The following is a 25178-nucleotide window of genomic DNA, read 5'->3' as shown; positions in this document are numbered from 1 at the left end:
AAACAATCTGCATCCACCCAGCCGCGCTCAACCTTTCTTCCATTACAAGCGGGCTTTGATGTGAGGTTTATTTTCCTCCTTGCGCTTGTCTTATGCCTCTCCATCAGCGTCTGTGCCCCTCACTCATTTGTGTCTGCCTTCATGCTTTTATATGACACTGGGTTTTGGAGGCAAGTTGTTTCGGCGTCTCTGGTAAACAAACAGACAGCTCTGTCTGCCTCGACATCCCCAAGGCTGAGAGCTCACAATGACTATTCATAAGGACTAAATCCTTAACCCAGATAAGCCCCCAACAAACACACTCATCACGTGTCCCCGGTCCAACTTTGGCAGACAGAGGCTGAAATAAGGATCGGGTCAATGAGGGAGATGGGGATTAGACCTGTCACAGCAATGTTATCAAAACATACATAAGATGAAAATATTCATATATTTTTAGATTCAATATGTTAGTTCTATAAAATGACCAAAGGCAACATAAATAGCCAAAAAACAACAACCCTAATTAACTTGCATATTTATATAACAGCTGCACCAAGTATATACAGCATAAAATGAGCTTAAAATAATAACTGCAGCATTAGCAAACAGGTCAAGAGTGAACTGGCGAACTCAACTTTGAAGCCAACCTGGACGAAAAGTCATAGCACTCAGAAAAACATGACAATTATAACATGACAACAGAGAAAAGTCCACCCGCTCATGAAGATAATGTGGCTGCTGAGCTAAATGGACGTTGAGGTGTGATTCCATATGTGAGATGGCCAAAAGTCCCACAGAGTGACAGAGGGAGGAACAGAAACGGGGACAGCCTCCCTTGTGTGGGCTCTACTCAGCCAATCAGCTATGAAAGCCATAGTTCTATTGGTTTTCAGGCGCTGTCCTCTGCGTCCTTTTTACATCCATTTACTTGCATTATGTGGAGGCGGCATGAGGAGGAAGCGTGTGTTCAGTTAGAAAAAAAAAACTAAATAGAGTCATTTTTAAAGCCAGCTTTCTACTACATAAGAATAATATTAAATCAAACATTTAATATTATCATTTATTAAGTTCGCTGACTCTGAATTAAGCTTGATGGCTGGTGGAAGGGGACACGTGCGCCCTCTAGTGACCGTCAGTATGTAAAATAGTTTCAGACTTGACAAAGCTCCTCCAGAGACACAAAAGACTCTAAACTGTTTTCACAGGCTGACTTGTGCTCCCTGCAGATTGCCCCTTTAATGCACTCTAGCAGATTTTTTTATTGAAAGGAAAACCTAGTTGGACAACGTTCTGTTTAAAGGCTTCACCTTGCAGAGAGAAGTAAACAAACACAGCTAAAAGTTTCCATCAAATAGTGTCTGAGACAGACGCTGCTCGCACGCTTTCCCAACCACCACATTGCCCGAGTCCCTTTCCCATTAAGCATGAATCAGGAGTCTTTTAAGAGCTTCATTAATGACAGACATCAAAGTCTGACTCTGCAAGGCCTCATCAAAGCAGAAACAAGAGAGATCCCAGCCTCACCTCATGAAACAAACCTCCTCCTAATGAGGAAGTGCCAACCTGTCTGCTCCGCTTACTGCAAAATGAAGGAATAATTTGCCTCTTCCTTCTCCCCCCCCCCACACCATTGAGGCAGCGACTGAGATATGTGAACAGGTGGAGTCACGGGGCTGGCAAGGAGCATGGAGAAATGGCATGCCTATCAATTAGCTCCGCCTTGTCAGATGTGCACTGAAAGAAAGGGTGAGAAATAGACAGAGTGGAAATGAAAAGGAGATTTGAGTGTGTGTGTGTGTGTGTGTGTGTGTGCGCATGTGTGTGTGTGACAGGAAAAGTGGGAGGAAAAAGATGATGCAAGGTTTCTTTTCATTCACGGCGAGGCTGATTATTTGAGGAGAGCCAGACAGAGAGACCACGCTTCTGTGAATGAGCAGGCTATAACCGGGAGTGTCACTCAAAGGGCTGCGTGGAAGCTACAGGCAATTTGACTGTCACAGCTCGCATCTCTGCACACATTTCACCCATCACGGCTCCAAGGTGGAGTTCAAGTGATAACCAGCTCTAATATGACTGCTGCTAAACAATGGTGACTCAGATGACATCCTTTATATGCTCTTTTAAACAGGTGGAGAAACCCCCTCTCTGGTGGCTGAGGAGTGATTTTTACATTTACAGTGAGGATAAAGGAAAACGAGAGCGCTACCTGCAGATTTGCCATCCAATATTAAGCTTGAAGCTCTTTCCATTTAATACACTGAGGAGAATTTAAGGCCAGCTTGCCTCTCAGTGGCGGTGTTTAATGCAGCCTGCGTGGTACATTAAAATGTGTGTCCCTATTCGTATCACTGATTCATGAAATCTGTAGAATAACTGAAATGTAAACGTGAGGCCATGTTTTTGCCATTGGAAAATTCAAAGACAAGCATATTTGGAGCTTTGTGTGTTTTGTTTTTTTTTTTTTTGTGTGTGTTTTTTTTTGTTTTGGAGTGACTGATGTAATAGAGAGGCTGCATTTTTTTTTTTTTTTTTTTTTTTTTTTTTTTACCTCTTGCCACTGACTGGACACCACATCCTGACAAGAAGCGGTAAATCTGGATTACTAGACAGATGAATACAATGTATCCAGTGCATTAAAATGATTACATAGTTTTGTTTTCTTTAACACAAACAGAATGCATCAACATCAGTGAACCAAAGCACCAAGTTAACCCAAGTATTTGTACCATGTGGACTCACCTGCTCATAGACATACAGCGTACCATACAGCAACTGTGATGCTCTGCAGTGCCACTACATGGCTACATCATTCTCATTCTTTTTGCCAGTAATATACAAATCTTTTCTTAATTAGCCATTAACATTGTGCATCTTGAGAATGCTTATTCTCCTGAACCATTATGTAGTTTTCAACTTCCTGCGCAGTGTTGCTTACCTCCACTCCACCTGAGCACCTGAGGCCTGCAAAAAATAGTACATTTAAAATGAGTTACCTCAGATCTGATCCCATTCAATGAATTTAGTCTCTTATGCTTCTTGGCCTTCTGACATCATAGCTTGGTTATGTAATATATATACAATATTCTGAAACTTTTATGTGTTGTTGTCAGTTGTAATGCAAGAGCTAGAATTCTCTGAAACAAGGGAATCAAATACTTTATGTACTGACGGGAGAAAATCTAATTTTCCATTTCACATGAACTATCAGGAGAATATTAAAGCTCTAAATGTTTACTAGCAAACTGTTTGGGTTGAATAACCATGCGACGAGTAACCTCTTGTTTGGTAAGACTCTTTAAAGACTGTCCTTGATCACGTGTGTAACTTTCACCTTTAACTTCAACTCAACCTAACTATAAACGACGTCAATGTCTTCTCTGAATGTGATTGGTCAACTTGGAGAGTCGATTTTTTCCACTGACTTCTGATTGGCTCAATGCCCGCGCCGTCGGCATCATGTTTAGCATCCCGTCAGCGTGCGTTACAAGGAGGTTTTACCTGCACATTTGAGCAGAGTGAAAAATGGCGAGTTGGTGCGTACGTGCAGTGAGACAGAGCTACTCAGTTGTAGCTTCGCCTGCGCTATTAAGGTAAAAACAGACATCAGTATCGACTTTATTAACTGAAATGTGGTCTTTACAGTAATGTTAGGCTTGGTTTGGCAGGATGAGGAGCTCATGTCATCTCAGGGAACAGTAGTAGCAGCGTGCTAGCAACGTTAGCTTTCGTGACCGACCATGGTCCTTAATGTTGACCTTAATGTGAATAATACATACATTAAGTGTGTGTGACGTGTGCTTGTATGTGTGCGTGTTGGACATGACATGGCTCAGACTTAAATATTAAGTGTAACCAGCATATCAGTGTGTGTCATTGTTAGCATGTCAATGCTAGAAACAGGGTGATGACATAACATGACATATCCTAAATGAAGAGGAGGGGGATGTCGCTTTGTAACGTTCTGCTGAAGTAACGTTCAGACTGTCTGTCATGTGAGGTTTGACTTTGGGTGTGCGTTTGCGTTTTCCTTTATTTACTTTTCATGTGAGGTGCGTTTCTCAATGCGTTGACTTCCGTTACTGTATCTTCTTGACAGGAGAGAATGTCAAACCAAACTCCATTCATAAATCTGCTAATTTTACGTTCATAGTTAGCGAGTATGTCTTCTTTTTGCCTAAAGTTTCATCCGTAAAAAAGGAAATTAATAATCTGTGAAGGCAGTTTGGTGTTATGTCTCCACGTTACCGGTTAGAGAGAGATAACGACATAAGATGCTAAGGTGGTCTAACAACATTACACTTGTTGCTAGACGCCGTAAGTGGAGGTTTATCATTGTATGGCACCCAGGGAAGTTGCATAACGTTCCAAGTAAGCACTACTGGCAGTTATACAGTTGGCAGGAGTGTAAATTAAGCTGTCTGATAACATCAATTAGTAGGTCAAAAAGCCAGAATACCCTGCCTTCTGGAGGAAAAGTTAAAACAATATGTGCAGTAGTTGCAGATGGGTTTAGAAAACTCCTCTAAAATCTCCAATAGGTCTTCATTTGGTTGAGATCTGGTGGCTATGAACACCATGTGATTCACATTATTACAGGCTTAGAGGCATGCTGTTTCTCTGATAATGTAGGCGTGAAGATAAACCGTCTGTGAGAAGAAAGAATAAGTAACACAACTGCCAAAATCGTTCACACACTTGACAAATGACCCATTATTATGTGTCCTCCCCACCCAGAGCATCCCCTCGATTGCTATGTACTGCCACCCAGCAGAAGAATGGCGACAGGACAGAGGAGGAGGCTGAAAAGCCGGAGCAGAGTGCAGCAGACCAAGTCCTGACGGAGGAGAAGACTCAGCTGGAGGAGCAGCTGAAGGACATGACAGTACGTCTGCAGACAGGGACCAGTTATGTAGAGTTGAGCAGACAGAGAATTGTTCCATCTGCTTTGCCTGGATTATTCGAATGTTACTTGCCAGTATGAGAATTCCTCATAGAAGAATATCTTGCATAGGGTGGCTGCACACAACAAATAGTATTTGTTTGTGAATGAAGGAATGTTTACAACGGTTTACATTTAGCGCTTTGGACTGTTTCTACCATCTTTCCAGGAAAAGTACAAGCGGGCCTTGGCGGACACAGAGAACCTCAGGACGAGGAGTCAGAAGATGATAGAAGATGCTAAATTATACGGTAATGAGCAGTTTTCCACCTAACATGGGCTTCACTGTGGATGAATCCCTCAGAAAATGATCTGTGGTGAAGATTAAATATTCTGCAGTTGTATATTCTAACCACTAGATGTCAGAAAATGGCAACTTTGGCCTTTTTGACCAAATTGTGAGTCTTGAGAGACTAAATTGGAGACATATGACAGCCACAGTTGTGGATGGTGATGGGCCCATTAGTGGCGTGTGTTAATGCAGGACATTTTTGATACAAAGTCAGAGTTAAAGCGTGCTGAATAACGCTCTAACTTCCTTCCATCACCAGGGATCCAGGGTTTCTGCAAGGACCTGCTGGAGGTGGCCGACATCTTGGAGAAGGCCACAGAGAGCGTGCCCAAGGAGGAGGTGACGAGCCAGAACCCTCACCTGAAGAACCTGTACGATGGCCTGGTGATGACCGAGGTCCAGATCCAGAAGGTGTTCACCAAGCACGGCCTGGTCAAGCTCAACCCCGATGGCCAGAAGTTTGACCCCTACGAGCACGAGGCCGTCTTCCATGCCCCCATGGAGGGCAAGGAGCCCGGCAGCGTCGCAGTAGTAACAAAAGTGGGCTACAAGCTTCACGGTCGCACCCTAAGGCCAGCACTAGTGGGCGTGGCCAAAGCCCCCTAGAAGTGATGATGTAACTGTGACAAAGTGGGATTTGTTTTGTTCCCTTCAGGTACAGCAGACTGGTCGAGGCGCCGGAAACCCAACTGAACTGAACCCTGTATCTGGACAGTATTTACCAGCTTTAACAGATTCGTCACACTTTGTCTTGTACAGGATGCTCTTTACAACAACATTTCAGTTTGTCCTATGAGTCTCGTCAGAGTCAGTCATTGTCCCAGTTTGTTAATAAAAACACTCACCACATCACAGGCAGAGGCTTTCGTGTCTCCTCCGACAGCCATCAGTCACAACTGGAAGAGAAGCAGGTGAAATGTGGCCATCAGAAACCGCTCTGGTTTGGAGAATTTTCGGTGGGCCGTGATGTGAAACCCATCCACAAACTGAGCAGTGCTGATTCTGAACTGCTGGCATCATTCCGGCTCTTTCTTTAAAGCCCTTATAATCTTGAACTTGACTCCTCAGTTGTTGTTTGTTTTAAATTCATTGTGCAAATGAAGCAAGGAACAGGACTTGAGGGTGTGAAGGAAGGTTTGAGGTGTTACGTTGCACTGAGGTGGGCTTCCCAAAGCCTTTACAGCTGAAACGTCTTTCTCTTGTTTGCTGGGTTGCGATCGGGCTCTGATGAACCAGCCTCAGTCATTGTAACGTCCCTATGCCACAGGAAGTGCTGGAAACTACTAGAATAACTGTCTATGGACCATTGTCCAAACTGTCACAGCATCAGAATAAACTGATCAAATTTCAAAGGCGCCTTAATTACGTGTTTGTCTTTTACACACATCTGGAAATAAAATTGTTAGCTTCTCGAGTTTACATGCATGTCTGTCTGGACTCATCATATATATGTTCTTTGAAGGGTTTTAATAAAAGGTATTAAGTGTATTTTGATCAGTATCTGATCGAATGTGAAAGATGGTCAATCTCTCCTCCTGTTCCTAAGTTATGATGATGAATAGTGGACAGAAAAGTGTTTTTAAAGAACACTATGATCCCACAGTGAAGTTGAACTTTGACCCTTTGGATATATATTTGACCATTTGGTGGTCACAGTGACCTTTGACCACCAAAATCCAATCAGTTCAGAGTAGAGTCAAAGTGAATATTTGTGCCACATTTGAAGAAATTCCCTCCATCTCATCCTGAGATATTGCGTCCATGAAAATGGACAACCCGAAAGCATGCTTCCTCCGGTCTCAGCTGTCGGCGTGGCAGCATTAACCACTTGTAATAACAGTGAATGGAGACATTGTGAGCGGCGTAACCTCGTTAACATGCTGCTCTTGTGTGACTCCTCACACTTGGCCCACAGTTGCAGCTTCAGTCACAAACCCTCTCTGTCACGACTGACAACTGAAGCTGACACTCTGCTCTGACGGGCTTCATTTGTCCTGTCAGGTGCACAAGTACTGCAAATGATGGAGAGGAAACAGGACTATTTTAGATGATATCATAAAGGATCTGCACTTTTAATACATCTCTGTACATACTTTGTCATGTGCAACAACGAAGTAACAGGACAAGAAAACAGCTCGGTAACAAGATCAAAGACAGCTGGACAGCATGCCATCACAATGCCCGACGCTTCAGAAAACGCTTGTTCGGAATCCAAAATCTTTTTTTTTTTTTTTATTACAAAAGCTATAAAAATTTCCATGACACAAAATACTGTACATTTCACAGGTCAGTAATTATAGTTTTTCCAATTTATCTACAAAATTATTTACACTTCCTGACATGAAGTAAGCAACCCCCACCCCCGTACTTACAAAAAAATAGTCCCTCTCTGGCGGGAAAAAAAAAATAATCAAAATGCCATATTTTTTTTCTTTGAGACATTTACACTGAAACCCCGTTTTGGAAGGAACATTTGGTTGCACATGCAGAATTATGCCGCTGTCAAATTTGGAAAAAAAAAAAAAAAAACATCTAAAGGACTCAAGAAAAGGTGACATTCAAACAAAGGAGAACCATCAAATTCAGTTCTACACCTTCGCCGTTTGGTTTAAAGGCTGGAAATCAGTTCCACCTGTCAAGATCATTCTCATCGTTAAAAGATGAGACGACATTAAATAACGGTCTCGTTGTCAACAAATCCCACGTAAAGAAAAAGTCAATCCACCTGTCGACACTCTCCCACTTCCCACTTTTCCCCACTGGTGGATGTGTCATGAATATCTACTTATTCTATGTTTAAGAAGTAAATCCCTAAAACAGCTGGGCGCTGTAGATTTTAACAAACGCTACTCAAACATGAGAAAATAGTGCATTTGTTGGGGACTAATTTCAGCAGCGGATGAATACACAAATGCTCTCTTGTGTCAAAATAAACTACAGTGTGTGCGTTCACGGCCATGAAGGAACACGTCAGTCGGTGTGGTTTTAATCTTATTATCTAGTCAGACAATTCTTGATAGCTGAATCAACACGTCGTGGGTGTTATTATGGGATTTGCTGACAATAAGAGAATTAAAGAATAAACCAGTTATTTTATAAAAGCAGCTGTAGCACTACACTGACGACACAGGACTAAGAATGACTCATGATCTTGACAACCTTAACACAGCTGGTGCACAATCTCACGCCAGAACCTCAAGTTCTGCCACGCAGATGAGGCCATTCCTCCACTTTAAAGGTAATGCCTTCCACCACAAAACAAATGCTGCGTATTTCACGAGTTTCACCCCAAAAAAGAATAAGAATCAAGCACATACTCCACACATTGATGTTTGAGCTTCATAACCTCATTTTCATTCAAACAGCGCGATGGCCGCCCTTCAGCCCGGCTTACGGAAAAAGGATGCATACAGTGAGGAGGAACGCCGTCATCAAAGATAAAGAGGTGTAATACTAGCCCGCCACGCATACACACAATAATGATGATCTTGGAATTTTGAGTATCACTGGTTACACATTCATCTTCTCTACCTGCACTGTACCATGTGGAACACTTAAAGCTGCACAAGGTGCTTCTGTAAAAATAAATACATTTACGGTCAAATTCAAAGAGGATATTTAACGTCCCTGAAAACTTATTTTCTCACTGTGGTCAACGGATCACACAAAATCTCACAATTTTCTGCCAACGATTAAAGTTTTTTTTTTCCCTCTGTGCTCTTCTCACTGGTTTGAAGTGAGCTGGAATGATGTCATACTTCTGGGCACCAATCAGGATTAAGCAACATCTGAGCGTTGCAAATGTGAAGGCAGCTGGTGGGCTGTTTGGTCACCGTCAGTCCAATGGGATTGGTTAGTTGCTCAGTTGGTAAAGAGTGACATTAATTCTGCGCAACAATTAAGAGTTTAGCAACATCTGAATCTCAATCTGAGGAGTTTTGGGTTTGTTTGCTTACGCTGCCAAAGAAGAGTATTAAATCCTTAATAAATAATGCGTAAAGATGTTTTTAAACTTGGGTTGTCGCTTATTTAGCATGAACAGTTGACATGATGGAGAAACACGTAAGATCTGAAGCCAATACATCAACTGACTTGGTTGCTGAAGAATTGTGAATGTATGTGTACCGAGCAGGACATTTTAGCTGAAAAATAAACTTGACAGCGCCCTCTGGTGGGCAGACGATATAATGGAGACATCCCCGAAAGCATTCTTTGGCATTTTTGTACTGACATTTCTTGTTACTTACTCGCTGCCATGTGTGGCAATACCGATATCAGTGATGATAAGTTGTAGGAAATGAAGGCCTTAAAGTGTTTTAAGCTTTAAATGATAAAACTAAGTTGACCAAACCAGGTTGTGACTTTGAGAGATCCTGAAAAACAACACCCAGAGCCACAAGAGTGATCGCTTCTGACACCCATCAGTGCCATGCTGTCAAACATTCAGCCCAAAAAATGACTCTACTCCTCTTATTTCCTCTTCTTTTGAGCATGAGAAGACTTCTTCCCTGTCGCTGTTTGGATACAAAATAGCATTTCTCCATAGACATCTTCAATGAGCCTGATGCAATAACACTAAAATATCTCTGCAACTATGTAATACTTGTTAGCATCGTGGTTATCATCATGTAGTAACAATATGGACGCCTGAACCCACAGTGTTGTTGTTCGCCCCCATCCCATTTCAAATGTAAAAATATAGGCTCATTTTCATTCCTAGCCCTGGTATGAAAATAGATTATTTTCCAGCGGGGGATCCTTTTTGTTTGCAATGTACATATTCACAAGGCCACCTTTGAAAAAAAAAAAAAATGGTCGCAGCCATTTCAGTTTTGTCCTGCTCATGGAGTGCGGCAACTCGGCTGTCAGTGACGATCAGCTCGTCACTTCCTGATCAAAGATGGGTCGCTAAGAGGCGTCTCGGGATATCCAGCCGCTTTCTGTGAGGAAGGTGAGAATGCGCTTCTTGAGGACCTTGTCCAGGTAGCTGGGCAGCCGGCTCTTGGCCGGGATGCCTTGTCTTTTCTGCAGGTGGTCTTTGATGATGATGGTTTTGACAGTCAGGTAGCGTGCTGGGCTGAGGTTCAGGGAGTTACACAGCACCTTCTCCCTGTCTGACAGCAGCTCAAAGCCCGTCAGATTCTCAATCGCGGCAAACTCGCCATCTTTGCCCTCTTCTTTGATCCCACCTCCAACCCCCAACCCCCCAGCGATGCCTCCTCCCCCTCCAGCCGTACCCCCAAGTCCCATCCCGGAACCAAGCCCGCCCCCTCCTCCGCTGCCGCGTTTGGAGGTGACCACGCTTTTGTTCTCCTTGCGTTTCTCTCGTTTGTGGCGCGCTGCTTCGTATTCAGCGGATTCCTCCAGGCGGGTGATGCCATTGCGGCGGTAGCGCTGCAGCTCTCGCACCTTGGCCCTCAGCACGCGCTCTTTATGCATATTTTCAAAGAAGTCTTCAAACTCCCGATGGGCCATGAACTGACAGAGCCCCCGCAGCCTGACCCGCTGCTCCTTCTCTTCCTTGGTGATCTTTCTTTTGGGCGTACTTGGAACAGGACCCGACCCTGCTGCTGTCGTGGAACCTGATCCAACCGTAACACCACCAGCCCCTGCCCCAATCACACCACCAGCGGTGCCTATGACTCCCAGCACTCCTGGTTTCTCCTTCTCTTTGTCTTTCTTGTCTCGGCCCAGGAACACAGGCACCAGGTTGTAGTCTCGGGCGATGTTCTTACGTCGCTGGCGTTCGCGGAGCTTGCGTACATACATGTCCACGTGGGCGCGTTTCATTTCAATTTCCACATCCTCGTCGTCGTAGTTCACAGACAGCCCGCTGATGAGCTTCTCCGCGTCCTGGTCATATTCGATCTCATAGTCGTCACGTAGCGGCATGTAGCCCAGCTGCTGCTGCTCAGCCAGGCTGATATCCAGCGGAGGGAGGGGGGTGGTGAGGCTGGGTGACAGAGGGCCCCCGCTTGGGCAGGTGTGGTCAGTCACCCGGTTGGGAATGCTGTCAGGGATGCAGGCCTTACCCAGGTTTCCATGGATGTACATGGTGACATAGTGTTCCATGACTTCCTGGGGAGTTCGGGACGCTCCGACGTGGGCAGCCATGTCCTCCTGAAAGACAACATGGACAGAAAGTTTTTACTAATGATAGTAATCGATATATTCCATATTTAAGTTGTTCAAAGTAACAAACTATATAATTTATTACTAACAGTAAGTCAGGTTAACAACATAGTAAACTCTGCTAAATGATAAATGAATGAATGTTTATATGGAGCTATTCTTAAGATAAGATAAAACTTTATCAATCCCACTTCAGGGAAGTTGAATTGTTACAGCCAGCAACAATACAGCCAGTATAAAGGAGTGTGCTGTATTTCATAAATATATTGCAATCATCTCTAAAAAGTCACCCTCCACAGCTTACAGCTACCTCACATAGTTACTTTACTATATGTTACTATATGACTGTGTATCGCATTTACAGTCATTAACATTGCATATCTATGGTCCAAGTTTTAGTTTAGTTGAATTCCTGGTCAAAAATTTTACTTTGTTACGATTTATATGTTTCCAATTTTAATTCTTATGCATTTTTTCCCGTTCATGTCGATCTGAAGATGGAAAGTAACGCTGCTCTCTTATTTCGGGAGACTACTCGTAAGCTCCTATTTTCAATGGGACATGCTATCAAAGCTCTGCTGTGCCTTGAATATAATATTAAAATATTATCTTTCAGTCAGTTCTTCTGTGTTAGAAGCCAAGAGTCAGAGCTTCTATTCCATTTGCATTTCATGCTCACTTGTCCAACTTTACGACAGTCCGAAGAGAAAATGGATTTTCATAAAGGTCAGTTACGTTAACTTACTGACATTATCGCTCCTAGCCAAATTTCACTCCTGACATTTTCTACGCACTTTAAATAAAACTCGTGTTGGCGTATATGGCGTATTGTATAGATAAATTAAGTTAAGCAACTTAAAAAGTACCCAGTTTCCAAATCCATATTGCTCGATAGCATCGAGTAGCGACTGCTCTTCCCTGCTGGTCCATCCTCCCTCTGCCTCGGGACCCCAAAGAGAGAACCGACCGCCGTCGACCTGCTGGTAGCCGTGCCATCTCCGGTGGTTACCGATTTCTGCACCCGCCGAGAAACACTCCGGGCACAGCTCTATATCGGGACAGTCGGTGCAGCGAAGCCGCAGATTGGTAACATCTGCAAGGCAGTTCACGCAGTACTTCTTCCCCAGGTCGGCCATGTTGCCTCGCTCCTGCTTCTTGTTGTTGGAGGCACATCCGCGCGCCTGCGCAGCGCGAGCCTGGCAGCGCGACCTACTAACGTCCTGTTTGTTAATATTAATGAGCGATGGCCAGGCCGCCCCTGATTGGCTCCCGCTCTCAGTTTCCAGGACAACCGAAACAAAACGAACAGTTTCATTGACTGCACAAGTGCACGACTCCTATAGCTATAGACAAAGTGATTAATACTTTGGGCTTATTTTTTCTATTGAAAAATGGACGGAGAGTCAGAAAATGAGGTGAAGAATGTCACAGAGAGTGTGGCAGATTCCTCCAATGAGGAGGACATGTCTCCTGTTCCTGTCAATGAAAATGAAAAAGAAGGTGTCCCAGCTGAAATGGCTGCATCAGGTCATGAAGAAGAAAACTCTGAAAGCATGAAAGCCCCTGCTGAAGAAGCAGCCACCTCCGAGCCAGAAGAGAACAGTGAGGATGAGCTCCCTGCTGTCAGCTCCGTCATCACCAGTGAAGACTTGGCTGTGAAGGTGAGTGAAGTCCATCAAGAGCCAACATCCCATGAGGACAGTGTTGTTTTTGAGATCAACAGCAATGATGACGATGGACCCAGCAGATTGCATCTTGAGAGCCCGGAGAGAGAGAACATCAGTCCAACACAGGTGGAGGAAGATAAGGCCGAAGAAGAGGCACCCACTGCCGCTCCTGCAGACGAGGAAGACATCAGCTATGACGCATGTGTGCAGCTCCTCCAGAAGCTGTGTGAGGAGAGAGATCAAGCCAGCCAGCACAACAGCCAGCTGCAGATGAAGCTGGCAGAGTACTTCCACAAGAAGGCCGGTGACGACAGCCAGCTGGAGAGAGAGCTGCCGGTATCAGAGCAGCTGCAGGAGTATGAGAAGAACATCAACATCCTGACTGACCTGAGGCAGCAGCTCAACACTGACTCAGAGACAGCTGAGCAGCAGGCAGGGGAGCTGAGCTCACAGTGCCGCGAGAAGCTGGACAAGGTTGGTCTTGTTGTAAGGGTTTGTGGAGGTTTTCTACAAAAAAAAATGTGATGTTGATGGATGCCATTGTGCCCCAATGCAATGGATAAAGGCAGCACTCACAGGCGCAAAAACTTTAAATCAAGAGCAGATGGTGGTGAGACAAAAGCGGCGTCTGTACACAAATCTTAGATAATTGAAGGAGACATTGTTAAAGCTGTGGAGATGACATGAGACTGCTGAGACATTGAAACTCCTTCAGCGAGCCTTGCTTCCTCCTTTTCTTACCCAGGGTAAAACAGGTGGTTGTTTTGTTCACTCACATGAGAAATTTCTGTTCTTGTTTTTGCTTTTCTAACTGGTTTGAAGTGGCTGGGACTCAGTTGGTGAAATGTAATGCAAAAACCAGAGCTCAGCAAAATTTAAATCTAAATCTGGTGACAGTTTGGGGGTTGACTGCTCAAATTTGATCAAACCACCAGTCCTGATGGCAAAAAAAAAACTGTTTTGTGTGTTAAAATGTTAAATCAACATTATCTTTGATCATTTCTTATTTAGTAAAGGCTATTTATCACTAAAGAGAAATACATATGATTTAAATCCAAATTTTCAGGGGCTTTAACAGCCTCCTTTGTCTCCAGGAAAAAGGAGTACAAGGGGTCTACACATGCTGCTACGCAGTGAGCTGGGTGGATGTGACATCCATACTGAGGCATGCAGACCCTGCTCACAGCATTATGTAAACAGGAGCATGTTTTAGGAACAACTATTTTGCAGCTACAACTGAGTAGCTAGTAGTGTTGTACCCTGATAAAACTGGCTCTTTGCAAGGATCTTTATATGACTGCACGAATAACCATCTTGTTGCTCAATAACTGTTGATTGTGTGTGTTGTGGTGCCAAACTGTCCCCATCTTCGTCCTCAGGTGGAAAATGAATGGCGAGCTTTCACAGCACTAAAGCAGGATGCAGCTGTGGCAGTACTAAGCCGACACCTTGGTAAGCAAGCTGCTCAGGCCAAAGTGGAGTCAATCCTGGCCGCAGAGCAACTTCGACAGGATGAGCTAATCAAGCTGCGCCTCAAGCACATCAAGCTGAGGATCAAGATTCACAGGCTGGAGGCAGAGCTCCGTGACAGGGAAGAACACGCCAGGGACCCCCTGCAGCTCCAGTTTGAGCAGCTGCAGGCTGAGAGGCTGGAGCTGAAGAAACACACCGAAAAGCAGAATGAGGAATCATTAAAGCTGCAGAGAAGGATCAGCAGCAATTTAGAGGTGGGCTGAAGAAGGGACAGAAAGTTTTTGGAGTTGCTTCACAAAATATGATTTTCAGTTAAATCATAGACTCAGTGTTGTGTTTTCTTCTGCTCTGTCAGCTCCTAACAAACATAAAGGAGAAGCTGTTCTGGAGTCAGGCGGAGGTCCAGGCCAAGCGAGAGGAGCTGGCTGAGGTGGAGGCTGCGGTGGCCAGGAAGAGGGACCTCCTGACCAGGACAAAGCAGGCACGCAACAGCCTGCAGAGAGACAACCTGAGGCTGAAGGAGCATCGCGGACTGCTGGGGAACAGGGTCTTGCTACGGGACTTTGAGGACACCGTGGACGCCTCCGAGCATCTGGAGGATCAGCTGGAGAAACTGAAGGGCCAGCAAGCTGAGACTGTCCTCAGCTGCAGAAGATGGAAGAAGAAGCTTCTGACATGAATGACTGCCATCAAACTACACAATACACACTACACATTACATATTTCCATTTAAATTACATTTTTGGAATTAGATGAGAAGATCGGTACAGCTCTCCTGTTTATGCAAGTACAGAGCTGGAGCCCAGAGGCGGTTAGCTTAGCTTAGCATAGCATAAAGAGTGGAGGCAGAGGAAGTTTTGAATGTATTTTAAACAGAGCCAGGCTAGCTGTTTCCCCATGCATCCAGTCTGTATGCTAAGCTAAAATAATCCCCATCTGTCACAGCCTCCATCTGCTCATACACACATGAAAATGTTAGAAATCTAGTCATCTCACTCTCAGATTCCCAAAGTTGAGCTATTACTTTAATTTTACTTTGAGGTGATTGAAACCATCTTAACCTTTTTGAGACTGAGTTTCAAATCATCATTCAAATCAATACTAATAAAGAACCACCTGAGCACATTTTTTTGTCTGACAGTGAAACTTTGCTTCACCATGTCAGGTATAATATGCTGTTTTCACTTGCAGTCAGTAGATGGCACTACTGTACAACAGTGGAAAGGCAGACTTCTGCAAGGAAAATACAGATACTTGAAGACATGTATAGTTCTTGGGCTTCCAGTTAAACTAACAGTTTGTCTGATTGTATATAGAGGTGAAATGCAGCCAGTGGGGCTCATCGTTTCAGTCTTACTCTAGCAGTGAGCATGGGAAGGAAAAATGGGACCTGATCTAGTTCTACACAAGCTGCTGTATGTCTGTGAACTCTAGGACTTCACAGGCTCTGATGCTGCCACTTAAAAAGGACAGAACACATATGCAAAAGCACATTACTTACCACCATCTACTGTATATTTGGGTATAAATGTCAGTAACCAACACAGTGCTGATTCAAGTTTTTTGATGTAACTTTTTGATGATACTTTCAAGTATCGTCAAATGTTGACATGGATGAGTACTTTATAAGTTATTGTAACTTATAATTGAACCGTAATTGGACAAATTAAAATGTTGACCTGATATGCTCAGAAAAAAAGCCAGGGGATTATCAAAGTGTTTACAGTTCATCTTTGGCACGTATATGCCAAATTCCAGAGTAATCCATCCAACAGGTTTTGAGACATGTCTCTAAAAACCACAGATGTCAACCTCATGGGGGTGCTGGAGGAAAAGTCAGGGGATCGCTAAAGTTTTGATTCAGATGTTTAGGCATTTCATAATTCATCATCTGAGAATCTTGAATGTCTAATCAAAATTTCATGGCAATCCGTCTAATAGTTTTTGAGATATTTTAGCCAGACTGGCATCCCTAAGATTGCCTGGTAAAAATGAATAATTCAGTAAACAATATAGATAAGTTAGCAATATGTTTATTAACAACAGAGCAATACAGTTGAAATGCACACAGCTGCAAAATAAATGCATAATATTACGTTTTTTTTAATAATCCGAAGTTCAAATTGCAGGAGTAGTAATTAATGATAAAACCACTCAATTGGATGAATGAACATTTCATTTGTTAAATAGCATATTTATTGAGATGATGCATATATTCAATTTTATTGAATGAAGTGGATTTCAAGACAAATTACAAAAAATTGAAAACAAGAAATAAAGGAATTTGACCAAAAAAAAAATAAAAATTGGATGCAAGCCACCACATCATGGTTCTCCGGAAGTACCCCACCTTGTAATTTAAGGTTTCTTCTTCAGTGTTCTTGAATTTCCAGCTCCTCTAGCACTGTATTGAACCCTGGCTGGGACGAGTCCAAACACAGGCCGGCTCCACTTTTCAGACGGACACTGAGGACCAAAAGACAAATAAGAATACAGTGCCTGCGAAGATTCTCATTCATCCAGGTCATGGTACAGTCCTGACATCCCTCCCCAGGCGGCTTAACACCCATTCACACCATGACTCGTGACCCCAGCGACTCACATGATGACCAGGTGGGTCAACGGCTCACATAACACCCATTCACACCACGACTCATGTGATCCTAATGACTCACATGATGACCAGGTGGGTCCATGACTCACGTAACACTCATTCACACCATGACTCATGTGACCCAAACGACTCACATGAACACTGGTTGTGAGCTCAACAATTCTCAAGGTGTGAACGATCCTACAATGGATACATACCCGGGACTCCCCACCATTCAGTTAGAACAGAGGAAGCCTAGACATTCTGAAGTTGTGAAAAGCTTTCCAAAAGATAACGATGAATCCCTGCAGGTTAAAGATCAGTGGAAAAGAGTCGCAGGTCACTTACTGAATGAAGACAGGACACTTGGGTGATGTCACAACCATCTCAAGGGATCGTACATCCTTTGGGTTAAGGTTGCTGAAGCGAAGAGAGCAGGCTATGCATATAAGTGGTTCCTCTGTGAAGCCACACAATAGAAAACTTTAAACAGAGACTGAACACTAAATATTTTGAGTTAGAAAATGACATACACTGTATAGTCACATCATAACACAGTTAATTCTGGTCCCAGTAAACACAGTTCATCTCAACTGAAGTTATTTGACTTTTTCTAGAGATTCCCTCAAAAAAATCTATGTTTCTGAATGTATGTATTTTTTGTTAGATTTCAATGAGGAATGCTGCAGCATATACTTGCAGCGATCAACTGGCTCTGTGCGGAGTGTACAGTTCTAATCATGTAAAATTGTGAGTGTGTAGTTGTAGATCATATGGAAGACTAAGTAATGCAAATAAAGCACAAAACAGTGGGTATTGGCATTGGCGGTATACAAAGCTAACTCAGATGTGAAATGTGATATGTGTGAAACTTAAACCTAAATGAATATGGACATAAAGGCGGTTTTGAACAATATCAACATCAGGAATAAGCATCATGAGCGGTGACAACCAAGCCCAGATTTTTTGCATTGTTTAAAACAGTAACTGTGTCATTGCCGTCATTTCAGAAAATGTTTTCTCAGCACCTTCAATAATTGATTTCAATGCCGCGGTAAGTCTTCACACATGCTAAATGTTTTACACAGCAAACTTTTGCATCTCGCTAGAATCAAAACTGAGCATTCATATCGGTGTGATCATGAATATAAAGAGGATGTCGTCCATTATGGACAATGTCCTCCCGCTATAAATGGTGAAAATAATGTTTTGCCGCATCACACAGAGACTGATCTGACATAAGAGTCTGAGAATGAATATATTTTTGAATATGTGATGTTGGCATGTCCAAGCTTAAACTCACCCTCTTTCTTAACGAATTCAGGTCGTATTTGAAGTGTTTCTTCACGTAATGTAACAATGCTGTCAATTTGCTTAATCGTACTGTAGACCAGAGGTGGGATTTCAAGCGCTTCATGGCCACCTGTATCACCTGTCAGTTTAGACCTCTGTCTGGGGATGGGATGAGTTACACAGTATTATCAACAAGCCAACATTCAGGAAAGGATTATTGATGTTACTTTTGGAACACATCCAGCAGCGTATCAGCAAGGAAATGGCCAACATCTGATAAACCACAGAAACATGAATATCTTCTTTTCATTTTCAGTTCAATCCTCACTTGCTTCTCATGGCGCCTAACCATGCGCCACCATTGGCACACGGTAGCTTAACCAATGACATGCTAGCTAAGTGTGCAAGTGAGTTTTTTGGAAATGTTACATCTTTCAATTAGCTTTTTCACAGTTATTGGCAGTTATATGTGTGTGTGCGTATATATATATACCTTGTCAACTTTTTTAAATATGAACTTGATGCCAGCAACGCTGTCATGGCCACGGGCGTGCCTCCAGTTTTATTGGTTTTACTGGAGTTTTGGGTACTTCCCAAGTTGCTTAAATTGCATCCACATTTCCCTCACTTGTGTCTAGTCCCTCCAACAGAGGATGTGAGAAGAAGAAACACGGAAACTAAGATGCAAAAATAGATGCAAGTGAGGAAACATGGACGCAGTAAAGAGACTTGGGACGCACCCTGTGTGTGTTTGGTGTGGCTGTGACTTCCCTCCTGGCTCTAAGCTCTGCTCTTCCTGCACACCTATCATCAATAAGTTAATCTCTCAAATCTCTCAGCCTACATACCTACTATTCACCAGTTCATCGACCCTGCAGTATGTCAGCCGCTCATTGCCAGACTTTTCAGTTTGCCAGTGCAACACAATTTACATTCAATAATGTGCAAAATAATAATATTATTTGCTTACAGAAGAAGAAATTCAAGGTATGCTAAGAGGCTGGGTGCAGTCACACACACCTCCCTGCCATCCATCAGTGTTTCACTGGAAAACAAGATTTAGGGTCAATTCAGTTTGTAATACAAGTTTTGAAACATACACTAGGCCAGTATTACTACACATCAGAGGCACCTTTTACATTAGCTGGAAATTTCACTATTATCATGCATAGATTGAGACACACACAGATGCATGTAGCACTTACATGAATTCAGTTGAGCTGCATGTTGCACTGGGGAGCCAAACCTTTGTGCTCATTAAGGTGGAGGTTTCATCGGAACGCTTCTGCTCTCTCTCTTTGCAGCGACATCCATTGATGACTTGAGGGAGGTAAAACACAGCTTTTAACAATTTAAACACGTATGCTGTTCAGAGCTGCAGCGATTAGATGATTAATCAGTTAGCTGAATGACAGAAAAGCAACTTTAAAAAAAAAAAAAAAAAAAAGCTCAATATTTGGTAGTTCCAGTTTCTCATATGTGAGAATTGGCTGCTTTTCTTTTTGCATTATAGTACATTGACATCACATTATATTAAATTGAATATTGCTGGGGTTTGGGCTGTTGGTTGGACAAACAGTACATTTGGTGAAGTCTCTAACTGTGGAATATCACCCAAACAACTGTAAAAAGGAAATTTTTACAAACTGTTTTTTGGTGTCCGGGCAATATAATCCTCATGGGTAGGGGGAATTTCCAGTTTCTTCAGTATTGCCTTGAACTCCGGCTGATGTGAGTCCAGACAGAAACCTGAATCACCATTCAGGCTCACACTGTGAGCCAACAGAGAGAAATAAAAAGCATTGTTTACTGTCCAATCTGAGTTATACATTTATACAGACAACTTTGGCAGTGCCCAATTGCTTGGCCTCCGGTATTGCTGGTAGCAAAAACATTAATTCCCAAAGTTACTACTTGATGATGCTTGAAATGAGTTAAGCAAAACAAACTTATTGAATGATGATAGTAGGGATGGACATTTCAAGCAAAAATAGCCTTCAACTTCATAGCAAATGTGACATCATCACTGGCTGTTGTCATTGCTAACAGTATTTGCAACCAGGCTATTTTAGTATTTTGGGCCAGGCTATTTACATGTGCAGCAGCAGGCGACAGTAGTGGACCCAACCAGCATGCTGTTTGGTGCTCCAACAGTTATTTGCAGTCCCCTCTCAATACATGACACAGTGTGTGCTTTTGGAAGTTAAAGATGCATCTATTTGGAATCTCAGTCCAAACCAAACCGTGTTAGTGCAAGGCCTTCAAAAAACATTGTGAAAAATAGTAGTTGAAACCTTACTGAATCAGGATGGGGCAGGGAAGCGATTGCATTGTCACAGACAGGGATTGTACAGCCTTCGGGTCAATGTTGTCCAGGCTCATCGTGAAGTCGCAGGATTCACAATGGTAATCCACTGTGAAGCCACACGAGACAAAGATTTACTTGACAAAATGCTGCACGGTATTTGTCAGCATTTTACAATCTCTACTGGCAAAACTCACAAGCTTCCTCATCTCCTGATGCTTCAGAGAGAAAATCAGTTTCTGCTTCTGTGTCTTCTACAGTACTTGGAAAGACAGTTTGTGGATTTGGATCATGGACTTGGTTGGTTTCTGTCACAGAAGGTTGAGTGGTTGTGGGTAACTCTGTGGTTGGGTCCAGTGGAGCAGGAGATGTGACCGACAGCTCTTCATAGATACTTGGCTCTGTTGCAGGTGCAGACTGGTGGCTGGGGATTGAGTAATATATTCTTGTCAGCAAACCAACTGACAGGAAAAGATTAGTAATACACCCACTTATCAGTGAGGAAATGGCTTGCATCAGATTTCAAAAGCATGTATGATGTGGCTCAGGATGAGGTTAATGTTCTGTTTGTAACTGTTTAAAAGTAGTTCAACTGAAAGAATTGGAGCCGAGTTGATGGGAGCAATGAGCTGTGACTGGCTCACATATTAACACTGATTTCCTCCTGGTGAAATCTATCATATGTTCAATATCAGATAATACAGACTTACTTAAACATTTCCTTGTAGAATGCTGAGAGGCTGGGTGTAATCACACAAACTTCCGTGCCATCCATCAGTGTCCCACTGGAAAACATGAGTTAGAGTCCGTTCATTTTGCAGTTCTGTCATCTGCACCTCTAGCATCACGGCCCACGGCAATGCTCGCCGTCCTTTGAGGCTGCACTGGGCACCGTGGCGCATCGAGCCACGCGGTAACATCAGCACACAGACATGCTCAAATTGGTAATATTAATGAATAGCATTGAGCAGGTAATACAAAAGAAAATACAGCTGAGGCTGATGAGAATATGGTGGACAGGCATTGCACACACACACACACACACACACACACACACACACACACACACTTACACGAATTCAGCTGATTCACACGTTTCAGTGGGGAACAACATCATGATCTTTGTAAACTCTGCTTCAGATGGATGTTTCTTCTCTTTATATTGGCAGCGACATCCAACGATGGCTTGAAGGGGATAAAAGACAACTTGTAGATTCATGTGATGTTTAGAGCTTCAGACGAATCGATCAAACTCATTGTTTCAGTTAATAAATAAAATTACTGATGGGACTTCCATTTCAATAGTAAACTACATTTCTAATAACTGAAACGTCTGTGAAGCTAAACTAAAAATCATTAGGTTTTTTCTGAAAATCAGTATTAAGTTGAATCTGCAAACCACCATGACGTTATCAAATGATGTCAGAAAAAGGGTCTCACCTTGAGCACCTAAACGACGAGGGGCTTTAAATTCTAATATAACGTCCCCGCTTCCCTGGATGACATCTTCAGGCTCTTGGGTTGATTCCCCGAAAGGAGGGTTTGGCTCTGTGCTTGGCTGTTGAGGCGTTTGGGTGGCATGTTTGGTTGGGTGAGCTGACTTCGTGGGTAGTTGGGTTACCGATGCAGAGATGGTCCAGCGAGAGTCATCAGGTGTCCGAAGGCAGAACTCACGGAAATGCACAGACTGTGTCTCTGGATCAGGTGCTGTGCTTGACTTCCACTCTGCGTCTGGAGAGAACGAGATCATTTCAAATGATGAAGAAACATCAGCATTGAATTATTCGTTAAGTCTTCTTCACTTAACATGATGCAGGGTTTCATAGTGTTTGCTGATTGGTGGCTGAGCTCCCAGAATTCTCACAAACTCAATCATTTCATCGTGTGAAATGTGTACAAGAAACTATTGTGCACTCCTGATATTACAACCGAACATTATCTATCACTAAATGATGAAGATCGTAGGGTACAAACAGCCCAAAAGCATTGTTCATTCTATCAAGTCTACGAAGAGATCAGCGTCTGAACTCACTCTCCTCAGTCGGCTGGAACAGAACAGTCATCAAAAGCAGGTGACTGACGATGAAGAGGCCCATCGCGGATCTGGATCCAACCACCAACAAGTCAGGCTCTGAGTTTATTCACATAATATGCAGTACTTACTCATACAGGAGGTTCATAATCTGATCATTGAGCAGCAAAGCAGGAAGGAAGTTCTGATGCTGAAAACTTCGGAGAGTAACTCCTCACCCACCAAAGTGCTCTCACCAAGCTCTATGTACAATAAATGATTAATATTTGGGCTTTTGAAAGTTCTGCCTGCCGTCTCCTGCATTTGGGTCCATTCTGTCTTCCTCGACTGCCTCCCATGTTGGGCTTAGCATGGAGCATGCTAAACCCCCCACATGTCCCCATTTCTGCTCTATATATTTACATATAAACATTGTATGCTTCCTGCTGATGCCTTCCCAAGAATGCCAGAGAGACAACGAAGAAAGAGATTGCTAAACACTTCACAGCAGAAGCAGCAAAATATATAAAAAATACGACCATAAGATTTAAAAGACAAAGAAACCAAAAGGTAAACAGGTACAGATTGAACGGTTGTGTATCTGATTTATTCTCCTGATTGCTTTAAAAACATCAATATCCATTATTTGTAAAAAAAAAAAAAAAAAAAAAAATGCATTAGAGGCGTACTTTGTGGGAGTTTCCTCACAAAGTTCTGCATGTGTGGATGGCATTCCAGATGTCCGTCAGTAGACAGATGTGGATGTGTGCATGTTTGTATGCTGTGTGTATGTGCGTCTGTTGAGGAGTGGGTTGTGAGGGACGAGCCAGAGGGGAAGGATCCAAAACTTTTTTTTTTTTTTAAATTGCCCAGGATTCTGTCCCCCGGCGGGACATAAAATATCACGTCATCAATGTTTATTTGATTTTCTTTCCTGAAACAAAGGTCTGCATTTTCCCCCTCAAGTTCAGTTGTTTGAGGGTCCCGGCATGTTCACCTCCAGCTTTTTTGGACAACAAGATCCTCCTTTTTTGACATGGCCTTTTCACTACATTGAATATGGAGTCCTGCTTTTGTTGACCTTCATCTGTTCTGTGTTACATCCACCGGCAGGCTTTTTAAAATTGCAAAGATACACACTGCATGCGCCTTTCTAACTGCGGCTCCGTCTACCTGCTTCACCTCCGCACAAATAACAAACACACACAAACCGCACTGCCAGAGACAAACATATACAGGCACACCTCCATTACTCACCTGCTGTGACTCACAAGCATCACAACCTGCAGGAAATCAACTGCAATCACTCACTGGCTCTCACTATATCTCACAGTCGCTTTCCAACCTACTCAAAAACACACAAAGTTGTGACATGCTAACTGAACTTACCACCTAATGAACTGAGCTGACACACCTATGCGTACTGACTATCCAATTTCTGCCAGGTTGTTGTATCGTTTCGATGAAAAAGTGTGCTGAGTACTGCAGAATATCACGGTGTGACCGTAGACTCTCATCTCTAACATGATCTATGGTCGACACAGACGTCGTATTACAGGTTCATGTGGGCGTGCTGCAGTTCACCACAGCTAACAGCCATCTCCGCTCTGCATCTGAGCAGAGCGTAAATATCACACTGTATGTTTCACTAACCGGCTGCATGTGAAGACAAACACATCGAGAACATTCATGACACAAATTTGCTGTGTGCTGTTCCTGCTCCTCAAGCTTAAGCTATTAGGAAATAATGAATAAGACGTTCAGCCAAATCGAACAGAACCAATCGAACTGTCCACAGCACACAAATGTGAGCAACCCACATCCTTCTCATCTGAAACTGACCTTGAAAACTGTCCCTTGACTGAGTGGATTGAATTTTCTTAAATATTTAGATCTCCATACATTTCTCGTATTTTTCTTTCTCCCTGTCTTTGCTGGAGCCTTGCTTTGTTTCCTATACACCAGTTGAACAGTGTGAACTCATAGATAGGAATGTGGTTTTAACCTAAAGAAAAAAACTCCACAGCACTACTAAAGGTTATAAGGTTTAAAGTGAAATGCTGTGAGCTTCCCTGCATTATCTCAATGAAAACAGAAAAGGGCATTTAAGTTCAGCACTTGCTTTATTTTTGAAATACTTGAATGCTGCACACGTCACTCACACATTATGCTTCAGTCGTGATTTTGAGTAAGAAGTGAGACAACGGTTGAGAGAGGAGATCACAGAGATATTAGAAATGCAGGCGCTGGTGGAGCACGTTTCTGAGCCTCTCGGATTCCTTTATGTTCGAAAGATTTGTCTCTTTTCCCTCCGTGTGACACACCACCACCAATGTTGCTCGTCATTAAGTGCAGGTAAGCCTCCCAGTTGGTGAGATACTTGCACAGACTTTTAGCCTTTTGGCAGGCGCTCCATCACTCTCACCTTCTCCTTCTTCTTCTCGTTTTACTGGCAGGTGGCGTTTACGTGACTGAATGTTACAGCTGTTGC

The 25178-nt window shown here is 43.1% G+C and overlaps 3 protein-coding genes across 3 annotated transcripts; 2 read left to right on the top strand and 1 right to left on the bottom strand.

Annotated features, from left to right (window-relative positions):
- Nucleotides 1-3449: 3449 nt before the first annotated feature.
- Nucleotides 3450-6718, top strand: grpel1 (GrpE-like 1, mitochondrial). Its single transcript, XM_076725056.1, has 4 exons — nt 3450-3572; nt 4717-4864; nt 5091-5172; nt 5473-6718. Exons 1-4 carry the CDS (start codon nt 3505-3507, stop codon nt 5817-5819), a joined length of 645 nt encoding a protein of 214 aa, XP_076581171.1. The 5' UTR covers nt 3450-3504; the 3' UTR covers nt 5820-6718.
- A 548-nt stretch (nt 6719-7266) lies between these two features.
- On the bottom strand, nt 7267-12522 carry tada2b (transcriptional adaptor 2B). Its single transcript, XM_076725054.1, has 2 exons — nt 12212-12522; nt 7267-11333 (listed from the first exon to the last, which is right to left on the bottom strand). The coding sequence occupies exons 1-2, from the start codon at nt 12479-12481 to the stop codon at nt 10122-10124; spliced, it is 1482 nt and encodes a 493-aa protein (XP_076581169.1). The 5' UTR covers nt 12482-12522; the 3' UTR covers nt 7267-10121.
- On the top strand, nt 12497-15609 carry cfap184 (cilia and flagella associated protein 184). The gene is made up of 3 exons (XM_076725055.1): nt 12497-13486; nt 14392-14739; nt 14841-15609. The coding sequence occupies exons 1-3, from the start codon at nt 12737-12739 to the stop codon at nt 15162-15164; spliced, it is 1422 nt and encodes a 473-aa protein (XP_076581170.1). The 5' UTR covers nt 12497-12736; the 3' UTR covers nt 15165-15609.
- Nucleotides 15610-25178: the final 9569 nt, after the last annotated feature.

This window comes from Chaetodon auriga, chromosome 24 (genome assembly GCF_051107435.1).
Source record: "Chaetodon auriga isolate fChaAug3 chromosome 24, fChaAug3.hap1, whole genome shotgun sequence".
Classification (NCBI taxonomy): Eukaryota; Metazoa; Chordata; class Actinopteri; order Chaetodontiformes; family Chaetodontidae; genus Chaetodon; species Chaetodon auriga.
The sequence above is the reverse complement of the archived record's forward strand: the minus strand, read 5'-3'. Positions and strand labels throughout refer to the sequence as shown.

Coding starts and splice junctions, on each gene's coding strand:
- grpel1 (XM_076725056.1), top strand. CDS start 3,505: ATGGCGAGTTGGTGCGTACGTGCAGTGAGACAGAGCTACTCAGTTGTA. Junction 3,573..4,716: donor GCTTCGCCTGCGCTATTAAG/GTAAAAACAGAC, acceptor CTCCCCACCCAG/AGCATCCCCTCGATTGCTAT. Junction 5,173..5,472: donor AGAAGATGCTAAATTATACG/GTAATGAGCAGT, acceptor TTCCATCACCAG/GGATCCAGGGTTTCTGCAAG.
- tada2b (XM_076725054.1), bottom strand. CDS start 12,481: ATGGCCGACCTGGGGAAGAAGTACTGCGTGAACTGCCTTGCAGATGTT. Junction 11,334..12,211: donor AATATGGATTTGGAAACTGG/GTACTTTTTAAG, acceptor GTTGTCTTTCAG/GAGGACATGGCTGCCCACGT.
- cfap184 (XM_076725055.1), top strand. CDS start 12,737: ATGGACGGAGAGTCAGAAAATGAGGTGAAGAATGTCACAGAGAGTGTG. Junction 13,487..14,391: donor GCCGCGAGAAGCTGGACAAG/GTTGGTCTTGTT, acceptor CTTCGTCCTCAG/GTGGAAAATGAATGGCGAGC. Junction 14,740..14,840: donor GGATCAGCAGCAATTTAGAG/GTGGGCTGAAGA, acceptor CTGCTCTGTCAG/CTCCTAACAAACATAAAGGA.